The following is a 17,114-nucleotide window of genomic DNA, read 5'->3' as shown; positions in this document are numbered from 1 at the left end:
AATTAGGTAAAAACACCTCTTCCTTCAGACATACTGTTTGGTGAGCCCTTACTTGCCTCTTGGCCAAATACCTTCTTATAGGGAAGCCCCCTGCCTGCCAGGCCAGCTGCTTCCCTGTCTGGAATGCAAAGAGGGTTTTCTAAACATAACTACTATGAATGTCGGCTCTCTGCTGTGCAGATCTTGCAGGCTCTGTAATTCCAGCTCAGGCCTGCTAAAGTGTGCTTGTTTTACTACTGATCTCAGTAAAACATAATTTTGAGATTAAGTTTGTTGCCAGAAAACCCAGAGCAGGAGGGACGGGAAGCAGCAGGGAGAGGTAATATTTGGAAGATTTAACCACCAGTATGACCCAGATGAAGTTCAGTCCTGGCAGCAGGTGCTGAGCAGGGAGGGGGAGTTTGCAGACAGGAAAACAACACATGGGAAAACCTATCTTGTTTATTCTTTGTTGATCATCTCTTGGTACAGAATGAGACTTCTTTCTGGTTATTTTTCTATAATCGCCTAATTTTTCTACATGTTTTTTGCCTTACCCTATCTATTTATGATGAAGAGATTGGGGGAAGGTAGGTGGGGAGGAAGTTCCAGTAAGCTTCAGTTGAAAGCCAGCACTGGACCCCCTGTACTACAATCAGTCACTGTGTCCTGGCCCACACTGGAAGGGAAGGCACTAAGGAAGAATCCCTCTTTCCCTTTATTTCCCAATTCCCAAGTTACCCACCTCTGGAACAAAGATCGAATTCATCCAGTCTATCTCAGATAGCTTTTTGAACTCTTTATTCATGGCATCCAGGGTGCTTTGTAATGTGGCCTCATCCTCAGAACTTCTCAGCTGGCATAGACAGGAAAAAGAGTGAGTGTCCAATAACTAGCACTTTTGTAGACTCTTACACTCTCCCGCACTCGCAGTCCCTGCTAGTGGCCAAGAGACCACAAGGTGCCAACTTGTATCCCTTTGGCCCATAGCCAGCTCTTTTCTTTCTCAATAGGAATAACCAGAAAACAACCAAATGGTGGGGTTCTCCTTGGGGCTGGGCATGCTTAATAGTTTCGCAAGCAGAGAGGCCTTTTGATTAGTATCAATTAACACCGAGCTTCACTCCTATAGCTTGGAGTCCAGGACAGGGGTCCTACTCTTGACCTCAAGTTCCTGAAGACATCCCAGTGTTCTCCTAAGTAAGAGCTATGAAGTTTTGAGCACATACTGTATGCCAAGCACTGTACATACATAATTTCGTCCCATCTTCCCAGTAACCTTACAATACCTTACAAGGTACTAGTGTTCTCATTCCATGAGTAAGAAAACAGACTCCAAGAAGTTTACTGCTCAAGATCACACAGCTAAACAGAACCCAGGTCGGTTTAACTCTATAGCCTACCCTCTATATAACACCGTCTTAGCAAGGACATGTAGGGAGGCCAGATGCTGAGAGAATCAATTACATGCTTACTGTAATTTAAAGGTTGTTTTGTGAAGCAAGGAGAGAGATAGAGAGAGACTGGCTCAACTTTCTCCTCTTGGAAAAGAGGGTCTGTCTCCCCAGTGTGTGCTTTTGCCCCCAGCTATCACTCTTACTAATTAAGAAGTGAGTTCTTGATAGCTTGTCCCATAGGTTCAGGAAGCAAATCTTCCTAGTAACCCCCAAAACCCAGAGGATGAACTCTGTACAGTCCATGGAAGACTTAAAATGGATTCTTTTGGGACCATCTTCAACTGAGAAGAACCAAGTTCTAGAACATCAACACAGGTACGATAGTTCATATTCCAGTAAGTAGTGAGCTGGGAGAATGGATGGGCACAGATATCTTCAACCCTCACATACTTACAGCCCACCTAACCTGGCCTCACCTCTCCTGCCTGGCATGCACTTTACTTTCAATCTAGCACTTATGTGCCTTCTTGCTGTACACAGGCCACTTGCTGCTCCAGCCATAGGTCGAGCCTTGTCAGCTGTCACAAATGGGTGGCATGTGAATGAGAGGAATACTACAGGGTAGGAGGTTACGGTCAGTCACGATGGGATATTGTGGGGGCAACAAGTCAGTTCTGACAAACAATGTCTTTTGCTTTTCAACTAGTAACTTACGAGAATACAGACTGCCCTAGATGCACGGGACATGCGTGTGCCAAGTAAGGAAATTGGGAGTTACTGGGTGGGATTCACTTTGACATCAGTTTACTTCCCCTTGCTAACTCTGAGCTCTTTACTGCCCTCCTTCTTCAAGGGGAGGAATAACACCCAAATGAAACAAGCTTTATTTTCATCTCACCTCTATGACAGCCTTTCTGGAGATATATGGTCATTCTTAGCTGCTGCCTGCTTTTTGGCCACATTTGGATGTGTGGATGTGTATGTGTGTTGAAGTCTTCACCAGGCCCTATGGGGTGGCAGACTTCTCAAGTGTGGTGTGTGCTCAAGTCGGGTTGTTGGTTCATGCGAACCAATTTTCAGGTTGTGAGCCTCAGGAAAGTCTGAGTGGCAACAAGAGACCAAACTCACCTATTTCCTGCTGCCCAAATAGGCAAGGCCATTGAGCTCTGCCTATATATAGAAGATACTTCTGTTGATGTTGTCTAAAGCTGAAAGACTAGCTTGGGGCTCAGATGTTGGGACAGCCTGACCTGATTGCCTTAGCCACTCTGCCTCCTGTGCAGTGTGCCAATTAGATGAGCAAATGAAAAGAGGAAATAGATGCACTTCTTGCAATATCAAGTCAGAAGCCCCTCTTCAAATAAATCTTAATTAGATGAGAGGCAAGAACAGCACCTACCTCAGGGCCTTACCAGCCAACCTTAAAATGGATGATCATAATTAGTCACCTAATCAGAGCACACTCACCAAGTATGCCTACGGGTTTTGCATTCTGAGAAACATGCAACTAGCCTTGTAGCCTAAAAATGGAGCCTCAGTCTGTTCTCCCTAGCACCAATAAAATGTACCATCTATCAAGCTGCTAGTATGTGTTAGGTGCTGATAGTTAGTATACAACAACCTGGAGAGGTAGGGATTATAATTCCTATCTTGTAGATAAGGAAACTAAGATCCAGAGAGGTGAAGTCATGTAGCTAGTGTTATGGGTTGAATTGTGTCCCCCCCAGGAATGATACGTTGAAGACCTAATCCCCAGTACATCAGAATGTGACCTCATTTGGAAATAGGGTCATTGTAAGATGTAGTTAGTTGTAGAGGTCATATTGGATAGGGTAGGCCCTAATCCAGTGTGACTGGTGTCCTCATAAGAAGATGGCCTTGTGAAGACAATCCAAGAAACACCAAAGCTTGCCAGAAAACCACTGAAAGCTAAAAAGAGGCAAAGAAAGACCCCTCTACGGGTTTTACAGGATGACCCTGCTGATACCTTGATTTTGGATTTCTAGCTTCCAGAATTGTGAGACAATACATTTTGATTGTTTGAAGACACCTAGTTTTTGGTACTTTGGTATGGTAGCCTTAGGAAGCTAATATATTAATAACTAGTAAGTGGTAGATTTGAGACTTGAACCAAGAATCTCTCAATATTTCTACTAATCCATACCACCTTTTCACAGGTTTCTACATGAAAGAGGCATGTAGAAACTTGGGAAGTACAAAGCAGCTCAAAGAGCTCATCTTTTTCTACTGCAGCTGAATCAAGTACGATAACACTCTACTTTTTATTGGCCTGGTCTGAACCCACAAGACATTTACCGAAGGACAGGTTGAGACTTTCTCCCAAGAATATGGTAATCCCTATGGATTAGCAAAACCCATGAAATCATACAATCAACAACAATCCTAGGTGACACAGTCAGGACTTCCAGGCAAGCACCTGGCCAAAATGCTCCCACAAGTCTCCAGTGCCCTTGGACCAAGCACAAGACCATGACCACATTCAGATGGAATACATTGCCCTCCCATGTTTCAATCCCCTGCACTCACCAGCTTTTCATCCAGGAAAGCTGTGGTGTCATCATAGAGTCCTTTAAGACTAAACGTAATATCTACGGCATCATTTCTGCTTAGAGTCTGAGAGGAGAATAAAGGAAAAGGAGAGAAAAAGACAAAGACAGGGGAGTTGTTGGTTAGTAAGCATGCAGCTGGCTTCTCCATGAGAAGGTAGAAGGAGGCTAGTAGGATGTGGCTATAGTTGAAAAAGCAATATTCAAAATATAACACAATTAGTTCAGCATGAGCACCAACCAATCTGAACCAGTACAAGCTGACAACTGCTGGTACAGGAGTTGTGTACTACTATGTGAAGTGGCAGAGCACGACTTGGCTTTGGCATCGTTGATTGATTGCAGTGGGTATAGGAAAATAGAAAATATGCAAACAAGAGAATAAATGTAAGGCCACTTCTTGTCTCTAGGCCAAAACCATCATTCCAGGGCAGGTGGAATTAGGGCCTACCATCTCTCTTCTTGCAACTAAGGCCTTGAGCTGCAGGCCTTCTCCAACTGTAATCAGGCCCTGACACAATTATATCTTTCGCCTAGCACTAAAGTTACTTTTTAAAAGCATCACTGAACAATTCTGGCAATGGACAAAGCCATGGGGTGGCACATTTAACATTAAGTGTCCAGCTTGATCTGGACTTTTCCCTCAAGAGGAAAACCAAGGCACCCGGAAGTTCTGGTTTCAGTGACATGTGTCACCTTATCCGGTTATACAGAGATCTACTTGGGATAAGGAAGGGCCAAGGCCAAGTTTCTCTTCATTCATTGTCCATTTCTCCCTTGAGGGTGGTGTGGTGGATGGCTATTAGGGAAGAGGGCTAGCTCTCAGACTGATGAAATCTGCTGTGGTTTTCCCTCAGTAACCAACTTGGACCTGTAAAGTCAAGGAATGACTGCCTTCCCATCCACTCTATCCATCAGTTTCCTGCCATATTTGCCCAGTTTCTCCATCCAGCCCCTTGTTCCGCTTCCTTCCCTTTCATCCTCTTTCCTATTTGGTTTTGTCACTTTCCTTATTTCACTCCTTTTCCACTTACTTCAATGGGAATACAGGAAGCTGCGCCCAACTCACTGCTACTGTCTTGGCCATAAAATGTATTATTCAGGACATTAGCACTGGCATTCACAGAATCCATGAGGACAGATACATGCTGGTGGACCTTGCTCAGGTCATTAAGTCTGTAATAAAGCAAGGACAGATAGATGAGTTGGGATTTCTGAAGGACTTCTGGCCTGGGGCACTGGTGAGGGTTTGGGTAACAGTAGAAATGAAAGCCCTGGGTACCTGACTTGGATTCATGACTCCCTCCTGTTTGTTCTGCTCTTCTCTAGGGAGCTACCTATTCTAGAAAATGTTTCTACTCTTCTCTAGGTATTTACCTTTACTCATCCCTGTCTCACCTGAATTTAGATACTGGGACCTTGGGGAGGGTAGGAGGCTAGAATAGAGGAGGGCAGCTGACTCCAGGAACTCCAAGGCCCTCCTGATATTTAGGGGCAAGGGTAAACAGTCTTAGTTCTGTTGGGCTTGGAGCAGCATCAAGAGATCCAAATTCATCCCTGGGTCTAGTGAGAGATGTCTAAGCTGGCTTATTGCTGAGCAGAAAGAATATTTCCTGCCTGGATTGTGAGAGTCCTACTCAATCTTTAGAGCTCTAAGCTAAATTCCTCTCTGAGGCCAGGCTTCCTGGTGGCCAATAGATATAAAATGGCTTCTTCTCCCTATGCCTTCTTGGGATTCTCAGCTCTGTATCTAGGCCAGTACACTTACCTGCTGATGAGGTTTTCTGCAAGCCGAGCTAAGTGCTGCATCTGGGCATACTCCTCATCAGAGAGGCACTCTTGAGAGTCCTGGGAGTGCAGCTGGGGTTGAGGGGCAGCTTGAATTTCAGTATGCTTGCACTCCCATGTTTTCATTGAGTTCTCAAAGTCCTGGAGATGAATACAGTGGCATATCCTAATGATTGCTGTAGCTACTAGGGCACATGACAGATCTGTCTATGAGTCTGACATTTGCGGGCAATGGGTATGTGGGTAGAGTGAGTAAAGAGGAAGGAGGGCCCCTGACCATTCCCCCTCTCATACCCATCTATATACCTATACAAGTATCCATCATTTTATTCAATATCTCTTCTGGACTCTGCCCTTTTAGCTTTTGTTGTTGTCAATATGCTGGGTTTTGGGATACCAGGCTTGGGTCAAACACATGTCTGCTTTCTAGAAGCTCCTATATGAAGGCATCATAACTGACAAGACAGTGGATCACCTTTCGTGCTCCCTTCTTTACCAAATGTAGGCAATATGTGGTGACACAGTTTAGATCCAGACATATCTAATTTAATTTTGAATCATGTTTCTGTCATTTACTAGTTATCTGACCATTAGCAAATTATTGAATCTCTCTGGTCCTCATTTTCCTCATCTGTAAAATGGGAATAATTGTATCCACCTCATAGGATTGTGGGGAGTATCTACATGAGAGAAATGTAAAGTGCCTAGCACAGAATAGGCAGTTTACAAACTGGGATTCTCTTCCCTTCTCTATTGTTGTTTCTATGGACTTTTCACAGGTAAGAGTGCAAGATAATCTTCAAGCATTGAATATGTGATCAATAATGGCACGTTTCTAAGCTTTAGAAGGTATAGCTGAAGTGGATGACATTTATGAATGCAGCATTTTAAGGAAACTTAGAGACACCTAAAGACCATATTCAATGCAGAATCTGTTGCTGAAAGAGAAGATTTTTCCATAATCATCTGAGGCCTTTAGCTGTCTTTGTAGTGGAGAGAGGAGGATAACCTTGCCCAAAACCAGGGGAGGAAGCTCCTCATCTATCTTGAACAGTGTTTGCAAATGTCAGTATGTCTTGAGGAGCTTGTTTGCAAATTTGGGTTCCTGGGAACTATGCATCCCTATGTGGTTCAGTGGGTCTAGTGTGGGGCTCAAGAATATGCATTTATAACCAGAATCTCAAGTGATTTTGATACCAGGGGCTCACCAACATCCCTTTGAGGAATTCTGCTTGAGTGGAAATATTCAGTACTCAAGTGACAGCTATAGATGAGACAGTATAGGAGCCCAAGACAAGCTTTCCCCCCTTACCCGATCTCTTGTCAGCATCTGGGCAGCATTCTTGTATCTAATCTTGATAAGGCCTGGTCTCTGAATCCAGGCCTCCCCATCCACCTGCACTGGGATACCTTCTTCACCATCAATGGTTATCATCACCTCACGGCACTGCCAGAGAAAATGAGGAAGAATGGGAGAGAAAAATGAGGCAACTGCTATAGCTCTATCTGGTAATTTCATAGTTATGGCCTCAAATGTGTATCTGAAGTGGGACTGGAAAATATGTGAATCAGATCATCCCAGGAAGAAACAGCTTTTACTATGGGCTTTTTGCTCCATTGGTCTCTGCCACCTCTGCCTCCAACCTCAGTCAGCACCTTACCAGTTACCAGATAGCCTGCTCACTCTACCCTGGCATTCTTATACCCAGTTAATTCCTGGGACTGTCCCACATCCTTGGTAGCAGACAGAAATCTCAGCCCCTTCCTGGTGCCCATCCAGCCCCTGCCTACCTGGGCAATGCGATGATGATGCAGGTTGATGATACGGGACATTGCCATCTGCACAGAACCAAAGATTGCCACTACCTCCAGCTTCCCATCGTCTATTGCAGGAGCCTCATATTCCTAAGAAAGAAGAACTGTGTCACATCTCCCACCCTTGAGAAACCACACCTTGTCTATAACAAGAAGGAATGTTTAAAGGCTCCTGATGAGAATTTTTCTAGCTCATGGAGAGTGGAAGAACTGCATTATTAAAAGGGGAGAAGATGAGGTCAGGAAGCCAATCTGGGAAAAGGGCACTGAACTCTTAGCCAGTTCCTTCCTTATCCAATCCAGCATCATAAATCCCCGAGACCAGTCTCATTTGCCTTATGACCTTCTTGGGTGAACTCAGAGTAAAGGGGTCATGGTCAGCTTCCCAGGAGATTGTATTGACAGAATTCCTTGGAGAAAAGAGCATGGCCTTGGCCCGGCACAGTGGCTCATGCCTGTAATCGCAGCACTTTGGGAGGCCGAGACGGGTGGATCACCTGAGGCCAAAAGTTCAAGGCCAGCCTGGCCAACATGGCTAAACCCTGTCTCTNATATAAAAATTAGCTGGGCATGGTGGCCAGCACCTGTAATCCCAGCTACTTGGGAGGCTGAGGCAGGAGAATCACTTAAACCCGGGAGGCAGAGGTTGCAGTGAACCGAGATCATGCCACTGCACTCCAGCCTGGATGACAGAGTGAGACTCTATCTTAAAAAAAAAAAGCATGGTCTAGATAGCCTTTAAAGGATCTGTCAGACCTGAGGAATGGAAAATCCAAAGCCTAGGCAACACCTAAGAGTTGACCTTTTCCTGAGGTCTTTGATCGAAATTTTCTGCTCTGGGATGGTAATTGCCCAAAAAACTGATCACGTAACTGCTGCTAATAAAGGTTCTCAGCCCACCTCCTATTCTCCCATTGTTCATTTTTCACTTAAATCAGCACAGTACTTCCTTCTGAGAGACCATAGTGGGATCGTGCCTTTCTCCCTCCCCATTCCTTGTTCCATACTAACCGTGGTTGCTGTGTTGCTTCCCCAGAAGTTGATACCTCCGGCATAGCTGGTAATGTTGAGCACTACAATGCCCTGCAGATTTGGCAAAGAGATGGGTTCTCCATCACACTGAAAGAGAAGAGTAGCTTTCATTAGCTGGATCTTTAGGTAGTAAAATGAAGGAACATTTACAGAGATGGGGAATGGGCTCTGTCTTCTCTTCCATTACATGGAAATCTATCTTCATGCCTTCCTCCCATGAGCTGTGAGGATCACAGAGTTAAAGCTCAGGAAGAACCAGAATATAGGGTATTCCCAAGGCTGTGAGATTTCCTTTCTCCATACCCAGGAAAGACCATCCTCCTTTCCACTAACCTCTAAATGCACCCGTTCTTCCAGTTTCCTGTAAGTGCGCTGCAAAAGTTCCTTGCTTCCCAGAAGGCCATACCACATCTTGTTCTTAAGGCGGCTACTATAGAAAGGTAAGCATGAGGAAACATAGTCAGAGGGTGAATGATATATTGATAAATGGGGTAGAGAAAGACAGGAAGGAAAACCATCTTATTTCTCAAATGCCTTCTTACAGAGAGAAGTCATGGTAAATGGTAACTGGACAGCAGTTAATGTAACTGGTATCCCATGCAAACACTTGCAGAAATGGGTTCCTGGGCCCCTTTGAAGCCTCAGTATCCTATCAATAGATGAATTTTCCATTTCTCCTTGCTACTGATATTGGTCCAGATTTGGAAGAAACAGGCTATATTCAGACAGCAATGCTCATAAAAAGCTGTGCACATAGCTGGCTGGTACACACCAGCTACCCTGGTTGTGCTACTCCAGGAGATTTCAGCTGCTTCAAATCAGTTTCATTTGAAACATGTGACTCTCAGAATGCAATTTTTTTGAAGCAGCAACTTTTCTGGCAACGTGAAGTTCTTTTCCAAACACCAGATCCATATACTAAATGCTTAATTCAATGCCATGGACTAGATCTAAGCTTCGTAGGGAGATTTTAGAGGAGGAGCCAGACAGGAAAGGATATCAGGTGACTTAAGGTAGAGGTGCAGAGGACAGGGTCTTGCTGACTCTGGGATCTCTGATAGAAATAGCTGGGGAGCTTACGATCACTAGAAATGCTGTATATTGTTTACTTTGAGCTTGTAGAGCCATAGAAATGAGCCATCACATGGAATGAGTTTTGAAATGTCAGAAGGCTAGCACAAAATTATTTAGACACTTTTAAACCATTTGTTCTCTGGGCACTTTGGTGTTCTCATCTACAAAAATAGGAGTTTAGGTATATGAAAATGCACAATACCTAGAACAAACCAATTCTGAAAAAAAGAATAAAGTAGGGGACTTTCATTTCCCAATTTCAAAAATTTCTGCAAAGCTACAGTTATCAAGATAGTGTGGTACTTGCATAGGATAGACACATAAATCAATGGAACAGAAGTGAGAGTCCAGAAATAAACCCTTGCATTTATGGTCAAGTGATTTTGGACAAAAGTGCCAGTACAATTCATTGGGGAAAGGAGAGCTGTTTTAAAAAATCGTGCTGGAGCCTGGTGCAGTGGCTCACACCTTTAATCCTAGCATTTTGGGAAGCCAAGGTGGGCAAATTGCCCGAGCTCAGGAGTTTGAGAACAGCCTGGGCAACAAGGTGAAACTCCGTCTCTACTAACTTACAAAAAAATTAGGCATGGTGGTGTGCACCTACAGTCCCAGCTACTCAGGAGGCTGAGGCAGAAGAGTTGCTTGAACTCGAGAGGCAGAGGTTGCAGTGAGCTGAGATCACACCACTGCACTCCAGCCTGAGTGACAGAGTGAGACTCCATCTCCAAAATAAATAAATAAATAAAAATGGTGCTGGGATAATTGGATACCCACAGGCAAAAAGATAAACTTAGACTCTTACCTTAGACCCTCACACTATATGGAAAAAAATAACTCAAAGTGGATCATGCATTTAAATGTATTAATAAGAGCTAAAACAATACAAACTTTAGAAGAAAACTTAGGAGCAAATTTTAAGATCTTGGGTTGGCAAAGATTTCCTAGAGATGGCACCAGAAGCATGGTCCATGAAGAAAAAAACTGATCAATTGGATCTCCTTAGAATTCAACACTTCTGTATTTCAAAAATACTACTAAGAAAATGAAAAGACCAGCAACAGACGGGGAGAAAATATTTGCAAATCACATATCTGACAAAGTACTTGTTTCTCAACCCAGGCCTGCTTTGAGAAAGAAGTTCTAGTGGCAGTGGCAAGGGTGGGGTGGGGTGTCATGATTCTTGTTACTTATACTTTCAATGTACCACAAGAACTCTGTGGCTGACTTAGGTCATATCTGAAGTATGAAAGGGTGAGAAGGTGCCATACAAGCCAACACTGGGTGGGGTAAAAGTAACAGGTCCAGGGGAACCAGGTTAGGAACACCAAGAACAAATAGAGGGATCTTTGATACTTTGCAACCTTGTCAAGTAAAAACAGATCCACAGCCACTACTGAAACCTGGTTAAGCTCTCTCAGACAGAACAAAGATGGGTGACTTGCTAAACTGAGTTAACATAACCTGTTCTCAGTAACAGTTAACACAGGTAACTGTGTTTACACAGATATCCACAGGCCTGGATTTGAAGGCAGCTCCAAGTTTACTATGCCAGTGCATTCATCCAACATTTGGCTCACACTGTCCCATCAGGCTAATCTTGGGATGGAGGCATTTTACTTCCCATGGGGTCCCTTTCTTTCTGTTGCTTGTTTGAGAGGTAGAGATTGTAGGAATATATATGTGTATTGTGATTGTGTGTTTACATGTAGGGAAGGGAGTTTCTTTTCCTTACTTGTATTGTCCTGGGTGTTCATCTCTTCTGGTGTTGAAATCCAGAGAAATTTTAGCATCCAGTCCAATTCCAAAGTAGTTGTTCATGACACATTTTTCTTTAAAACGTCTGAAATTAATCAAAGAAGAGGACAGACATTGGTGCAAGAAAGAAGTTCCACTATCATTGGGCATGAAGATGAATCTGCATGATGGAAAACCAGTGAAGGAAGGCCTCCTCCACACTGGGCACTAACTGTAACATTTTTTGAGAGGCATGTGCAGATATCTTTTTGTATGAACAACCAGCTTATTAGCTGTATGAGGGAGTGCCTAGCCAGTTGGGAAGCTTCAGTAGGATTGTAACTCATAGTAAAGAAGCAACATTCATGATTTTGGTCATTGTTGGAGGCCTCATATATGAGTGGCTCATGTTTTCTTCACATACAATATGAAGGGAAATAGAGTCATTGGCTTATTCCCATAAAGAACTTTTTAGTATCCTAGATACAAACATGCCATGATAGTTAAGTCTGCACCACTGCTCTCAGTGACGTCTGACATCAAAGGGCAAAGTGACCACACATTTGAGGGAGAAGACTGATAAAAGAGGGTAGATATGAACAAAACAAAAAAAGCCAAGCGGTTTTTCAAGTCTCCTGTGTCTATCTAAGGTGTCAAACATCAAAACCAGTGGTGTATAGCCGGTTGGCACCAGCTCATGGAAACTGATTATGCATATCTCTTTCCAACTCCACATTCAATGGCATTATATCAGTAACTTAAATAGGCCATGGTGGAACGGTTTACACCATAAATGAATCAGGGCTTTCTCCCCCAAGAGAGCAGGTCATTAAACACTTGCCAGTGCACTATTGATCAAAATTCATTAGGTAGATCCATGAGAGCTCAGACATAAACTTGAGCTAATGGTGAAGTGTAGGGGGTGAGAATACAGATTGGAGACAGGAATAAAAATCGTTTTCTTAAATGAATTATTTAAGAAAACATAAATAATTGCTAGCTGTATCCTTTTGAGAAATTAAAATGGATACAGTTTAGCTGTTTAATCTTAGATTACCTTTTTATTCATTACTAAACTGACCCTACATCTCTCACATGAGATTTGCCTCCCTCAACCACGGTCCAGAGATTGGAGTTTCTCTAACTAATGTCCAAACTTATCTTCTTAATGGAACTCAAAATGAGTGAGTGTGGCAGAACTTGGCTGCTGGGGATATTCTAAAGAGGTAGAACTGGTGAGACAGATGTCCTTAGATTTGCTGCCTAGTTCCCTAATGACCATTTAGTTTTTAGTATCTTCAACCATTTACTGGTAAGGGCAACAGTAAAAAAAAGCAAGTCCTCTGAAATAACAGCTAACATTTATTAATTGTTAATAATAATAATAACTGCAAATGCATATAACACTTAACTATGGATGCTGCCAAGCACTGCTCAGTGCAAGCACTTTTCATATATAAATGTAATAAATACAGCAAACCCATGATGCAAGTTCTACAATGGTCTTTATTTTACATATGAGAAAACTGAGGTTCAAATTGGTTGAGTCACTTGTGTAGGTGACAAAGCTAGTAAGTAGAGAAAAGATTTGACTATGGATATCCTGAGATTGTTCTCTTAACAAGAGAAAGAAAGAAGCCATTAAATGGTGATAGAGTTAAATACTTACATAGTTTCAGGTGTAAAATGTAAGTGATCCAAGTTAAGGTTGTTTAGGTCCTCACTTTTGAGAGAAGATATAGAAGACAGAGTGCCACGACGAGAACCTAGACACAAAAGACATCACTAGGGTGTCAGATACAAACAAAAAAGCCCTTTCTCCTCACTTGTATTTCACCCTATTTTCTCTGTGGAGGCAGGGTCAAGCTCAATGACTTTCCCCTAGATAATATTCATGGTTCTCATTCCAAAGAGGGATTCTCCTGGATGGATAGGGACTTCCACTGAGAGAAAAGTAAAGCTGGGCTGCTTGCTTGCTGGCAGTGAAAACAGCTTCAAAACTTGTATTTCATCAGGCCAGCCTCTTCAATGTTTGTAATAGGATCATTACTCTGGACATTGGCATGGGATCTTATAGTGTGAGTTTCTGGGAGGGGGGCGGTATCTACTGCAGGATTATGGCTAAAAGAGGACGCATGAAAAATAGATATTCTTTGGGAACTAAACAACAGTGATGAAGACTAGAATAAGGTAAGAAGTCACAAAGATCCTTACGACGTCGTGGACTTGTCTGGCTAATATCTTCTGGGTCATCTTCCAAGAAGAAAGTTGAACCAAAGTTCTTAACAGATATTGTCTGTCTGCTTTCCTCATCCAGAACTATAGAGAAAAGTGGGAGGAAGGAAGGCAAAAAAAAAAAAAAAAAAAAAAAAAAAAAAAAAAAAAAAAAAAAAAGGAGGAAGGGAGGGAGGGAGGAAGGAAGAAGGAAGGAGGAAGGAAGGAGAGAGGAAGGATGGAAGGAAGGAAAGATTAATTACAGTTATTGAACATTTATTGAGCATCTATTTTGTTTAGTTAATGGGTGGATGATGGAGACTCCCATTTGACCATCACATCTCCTCCATGATACTGTTTGTAGTCTCAGCCTACTTACAGTGTTTCTGTGTTTTCATATTTATGCCTGAGATTTCTTTGTTTTACTGGTTACTCTTTCTTCTGTCACCCAGTACATGTGGTTGGGAGTAGAAGTTTGTGGATTGGAGTATCAGCATGAGAAACCCTCTGCTCTTCTACCTCCATTCTATTAGTTCATTTACTTACATGGCTTTTGTCCACAATTGAGCCTCTAGGACTATGCCATTCTTTCACTCAAATGTCTCACTCCACACCTAGAACATTTGAGAAGTCTCTTTTCTTTCACCAGCCTGTATGTTGTGTAGCTCAGATACTCAGTCTCATCCTGTGTCAAAGCTCATAAGTTTAACCTATACTCCTACCAGAGGGATCTTTTTCTATCTCATAGCCACAAACTACACCTCTGAATCTAACATATGTGTTGATGGACTGAGGATTGCTTGTGACAGTTATGGCTACATCAGTTTAATCTGATCCCCACTGCTTGGAAACTAATTATATAAATAAAGGCAAATTGACTGTTTAATCCTTCCACTGTGCAGAAGGGAAATTTTTGTTATTTCTTGGAAACTTGGCTGAGGTTGTACCTGAAGGTACCAAGGCAGGGCAAGGCACGACGACTAAAAGTCAAGGGCCAGCCAAAGGGACTTCCTTGCTGCATGAGACCTCTGCTCAGTTCCAGTAGCTCAGTTAGAACACACTCGGTCTTACACCACCTTCTGATCTGTTTCTCAAAGAAGTATTGTGGGAAAGAAGTAGCAAAACATTCAATGAAGAAACTGAGGGAGTTGAAGAGTTTTCATACTGAGTTGGGAAGTCTGCAGACTGTCATGAGTTCTGGGCAATGGCAATTAATGTCAGAACTGTCAGGACCACTCTCAGGGCCCTTGTGCCTGATTAACACTGTGCAACACATGCAGAGATGAATACCATTTTTTTCTAAAATAGTCATAGGCTTGGTGCTTGGAAAGAAACAGGAACAGGAGGAAAAAAGGTCTTATGGCTGGTGGTGGAAGCTGATAGAGCTTTGAGCCAGGCCACTTAACATCTATTAATATAATTGTTTCGGATGAGTGTTGGTTCCCAAAAATGAGTAGCAGGAGTTGACTGTCTGCGAGGTAGTAGGAACCAAAGGGGCAGCTTAGCAGGACTGAGGCTTTTCAAATCAGCGGTCTGAATATTAACTTTGTATGCAATATGAATGCAGATTTTAGACAACTTTTTGTAGCAGTCAGATAGCAAACCCTGAGTCAGTGAGGCCAGTAAACCATCCTCTGGAACATTTTCTTTCTCCTACCTCAGTCACTACAACCCTGGCCACCTTACCTTGTTCAACTTGGAATATGATGAGTTTCAAGGATTTCTGGAGATTCTGGGCCTTTGTGGTCAGCTCCAACCTGTATTTGGCTATGTGGTCTATTTGAGGAATGAAGGGCTTCCTGTCTGCCTTGCTGCTATCTGCAGGTACTGTAGCACTTTTCTCAACAGAAGTATCTGCTGCCTCCTCAGCCAGAACATCCATCACGACACTGAGCTTATCATACATTAAGTCACTCTAGATAGAAAGGAAGGAGACAGGACATTGTTATGAGGGACCCATGCTTGAGAGGACAGAATGAGGAGTGGGGATGATATGAGGAAGGGTAGGGAGGGGTAGAAGTTGTCCATAAATGCTGAGCATAGAAAACTACATGTGAGAAGATGACGTACTTAGAGAAAAAAGTAGGTGGGCAGATGTGATGAGATAACCAATGGGTGTTAGGGGATCAAATACATATTTGTTTCTGAATGTCCCCATGCATCAATATATATAGCTGAGTCTTTCTTGTGTCAGACTGGCCTATAAAATGACATGTAACATGCAAACTTGAGGAAAGACAAACATTTCAGGATTTTCATGGGCATGCTCCTATGGATATGAATGTGTCCTTGCTTGGGTGCTTGGTGTGTGTCTTTGTATGTGTGTAGGTTTGGGGACGTACATCTGCTGCATGATTTAAGGCCTTGATTCTCAGCTCCATCACTTAATAGTTTGTGATCTTTCTGTCTCCATATTCTAGGGTAGTTGTGAGGATTAAATACATTAATACATTAAAAGCAGAATAGTCCTTGATACAGAGTAAGTGCTATGTAAATGTTGGCCACTGTTGTTATAGAGGTGAATGTGAACGTATTTGTAGTGTGTATTTCTATGTACATACTTTCCGACATGTTCTGGTGTACAACCATGTGCATACCTGCTTGATGTACACTTGTGTCTAGTTGTGGGCAGATGCTTGGCATGTGCTTAGGTAGATGGCATGTGTGTATGCATGCAGAGTGCCACCCTTCATTTAGCAAAAGATGGAAGTTGATGAGGTTGGACCTTCCTCATCAGGGAGGCTTAACAACTCCCTCCTTTTTTCTTTTACAATTCCTGGTGGCAAGCGTGTTTGCTTTTTATTAAAAAGGGGCCCCTAGCTGCTCCACAAAGAGTATAAGACAAAAGGAATGGAAACTTACTTTCAAAATCACAGACTCTATTGCTGTATTGTTCTGTTTTATCTGACCCCAGGCCTTTACAATATCTAGCACAAAATCTTCCACGGCTGAACACAGGAATCTGGAAAGATAAGATAGATGGCACAGTGTTTCATGAACCATGAGGCCCAGAGCCCTTCTCTCCTATGTCATCAGTCCCCATCTTCCTCCTCCTCCTCTCTCTCTTTCCTCTCTCTCTCTCACCCTCTCCTCCCAACCTTTTTCTCTCTGCATTTTTTTCTGTTCCTGTGGTGAAATGTGTTCCATCCCCACTTTACTCCAGTTTCACACCACTTCCCAAGTCAAGTGCCTAAGAGAATTTGACCAGCATTTCTTAGTACTAATTCTGAATTTCCAGAAAAGAGAGTTCACTTGGTCCAACTTGGGTCAGGTTTTCACCCAGGGTCAATCAGCTATGTTTCAAGGGCCCAGCTAATTTAGCACAAACAGTTATACTGGGTGGACTCTTCCTGTGGGAAGTTTTTCTCAAAGGAGAGTGAAGTCGATTGGGCAGGAAGTCCCTAAGTCCCAGGAGGAACCAATGACCCATATATTTAGAAGGAGGAATGTGTTCCTCAGGTTATGAGAAAACAGCTATAGGTAGATTCTACAGAGACCTTTCTTTTTTTTTTTT

At 42.8% G+C, this 17,114-nt stretch overlaps 1 protein-coding gene across 1 annotated transcript in view; it reads right to left on the bottom strand.

Annotated features, from left to right (window-relative positions):
* Nucleotides 1-17,114, bottom strand: part of DGKK (diacylglycerol kinase kappa) — a 98,327-nt gene that overhangs the window by 3,009 nt on the left and 78,204 nt on the right. Inside the window, exons 15-27 of the mRNA XM_037733375.1 lie at nt 16,463-16,562; nt 15,287-15,515; nt 13,601-13,705; nt 13,056-13,152; nt 11,385-11,492; nt 8,912-9,008; nt 8,558-8,665; nt 7,523-7,636; nt 7,044-7,178; nt 5,712-5,872; nt 4,978-5,119; nt 3,924-4,010; nt 725-835 (exon numbers count right to left, since the gene is read on the bottom strand). Of these exons, the coding sequence (XP_037589303.1) occupies nt 725-835; nt 3,924-4,010; nt 4,978-5,119; nt 5,712-5,872; nt 7,044-7,178; nt 7,523-7,636; nt 8,558-8,665; nt 8,912-9,008; nt 11,385-11,492; nt 13,056-13,152; nt 13,601-13,705; nt 15,287-15,515; nt 16,463-16,562 (1,594 nt within the window). The remainder of the gene's footprint in view (nt 1-724; nt 836-3,923; nt 4,011-4,977; nt 5,120-5,711; nt 5,873-7,043; nt 7,179-7,522; nt 7,637-8,557; nt 8,666-8,911; nt 9,009-11,384; nt 11,493-13,055; nt 13,153-13,600; nt 13,706-15,286; nt 15,516-16,462; nt 16,563-17,114) is intronic.

Source organism: Cebus imitator, unplaced genomic scaffold (genome assembly GCF_001604975.1).
Source record: "Cebus imitator isolate Cc_AM_T3 unplaced genomic scaffold, Cebus_imitator-1.0 Scaffold520, whole genome shotgun sequence".
Lineage (NCBI taxonomy): Eukaryota > Metazoa > Chordata > Mammalia > Primates > Cebidae > Cebus > Cebus imitator.
This window is presented reverse-complemented; position numbering and strand designations above follow the sequence as displayed.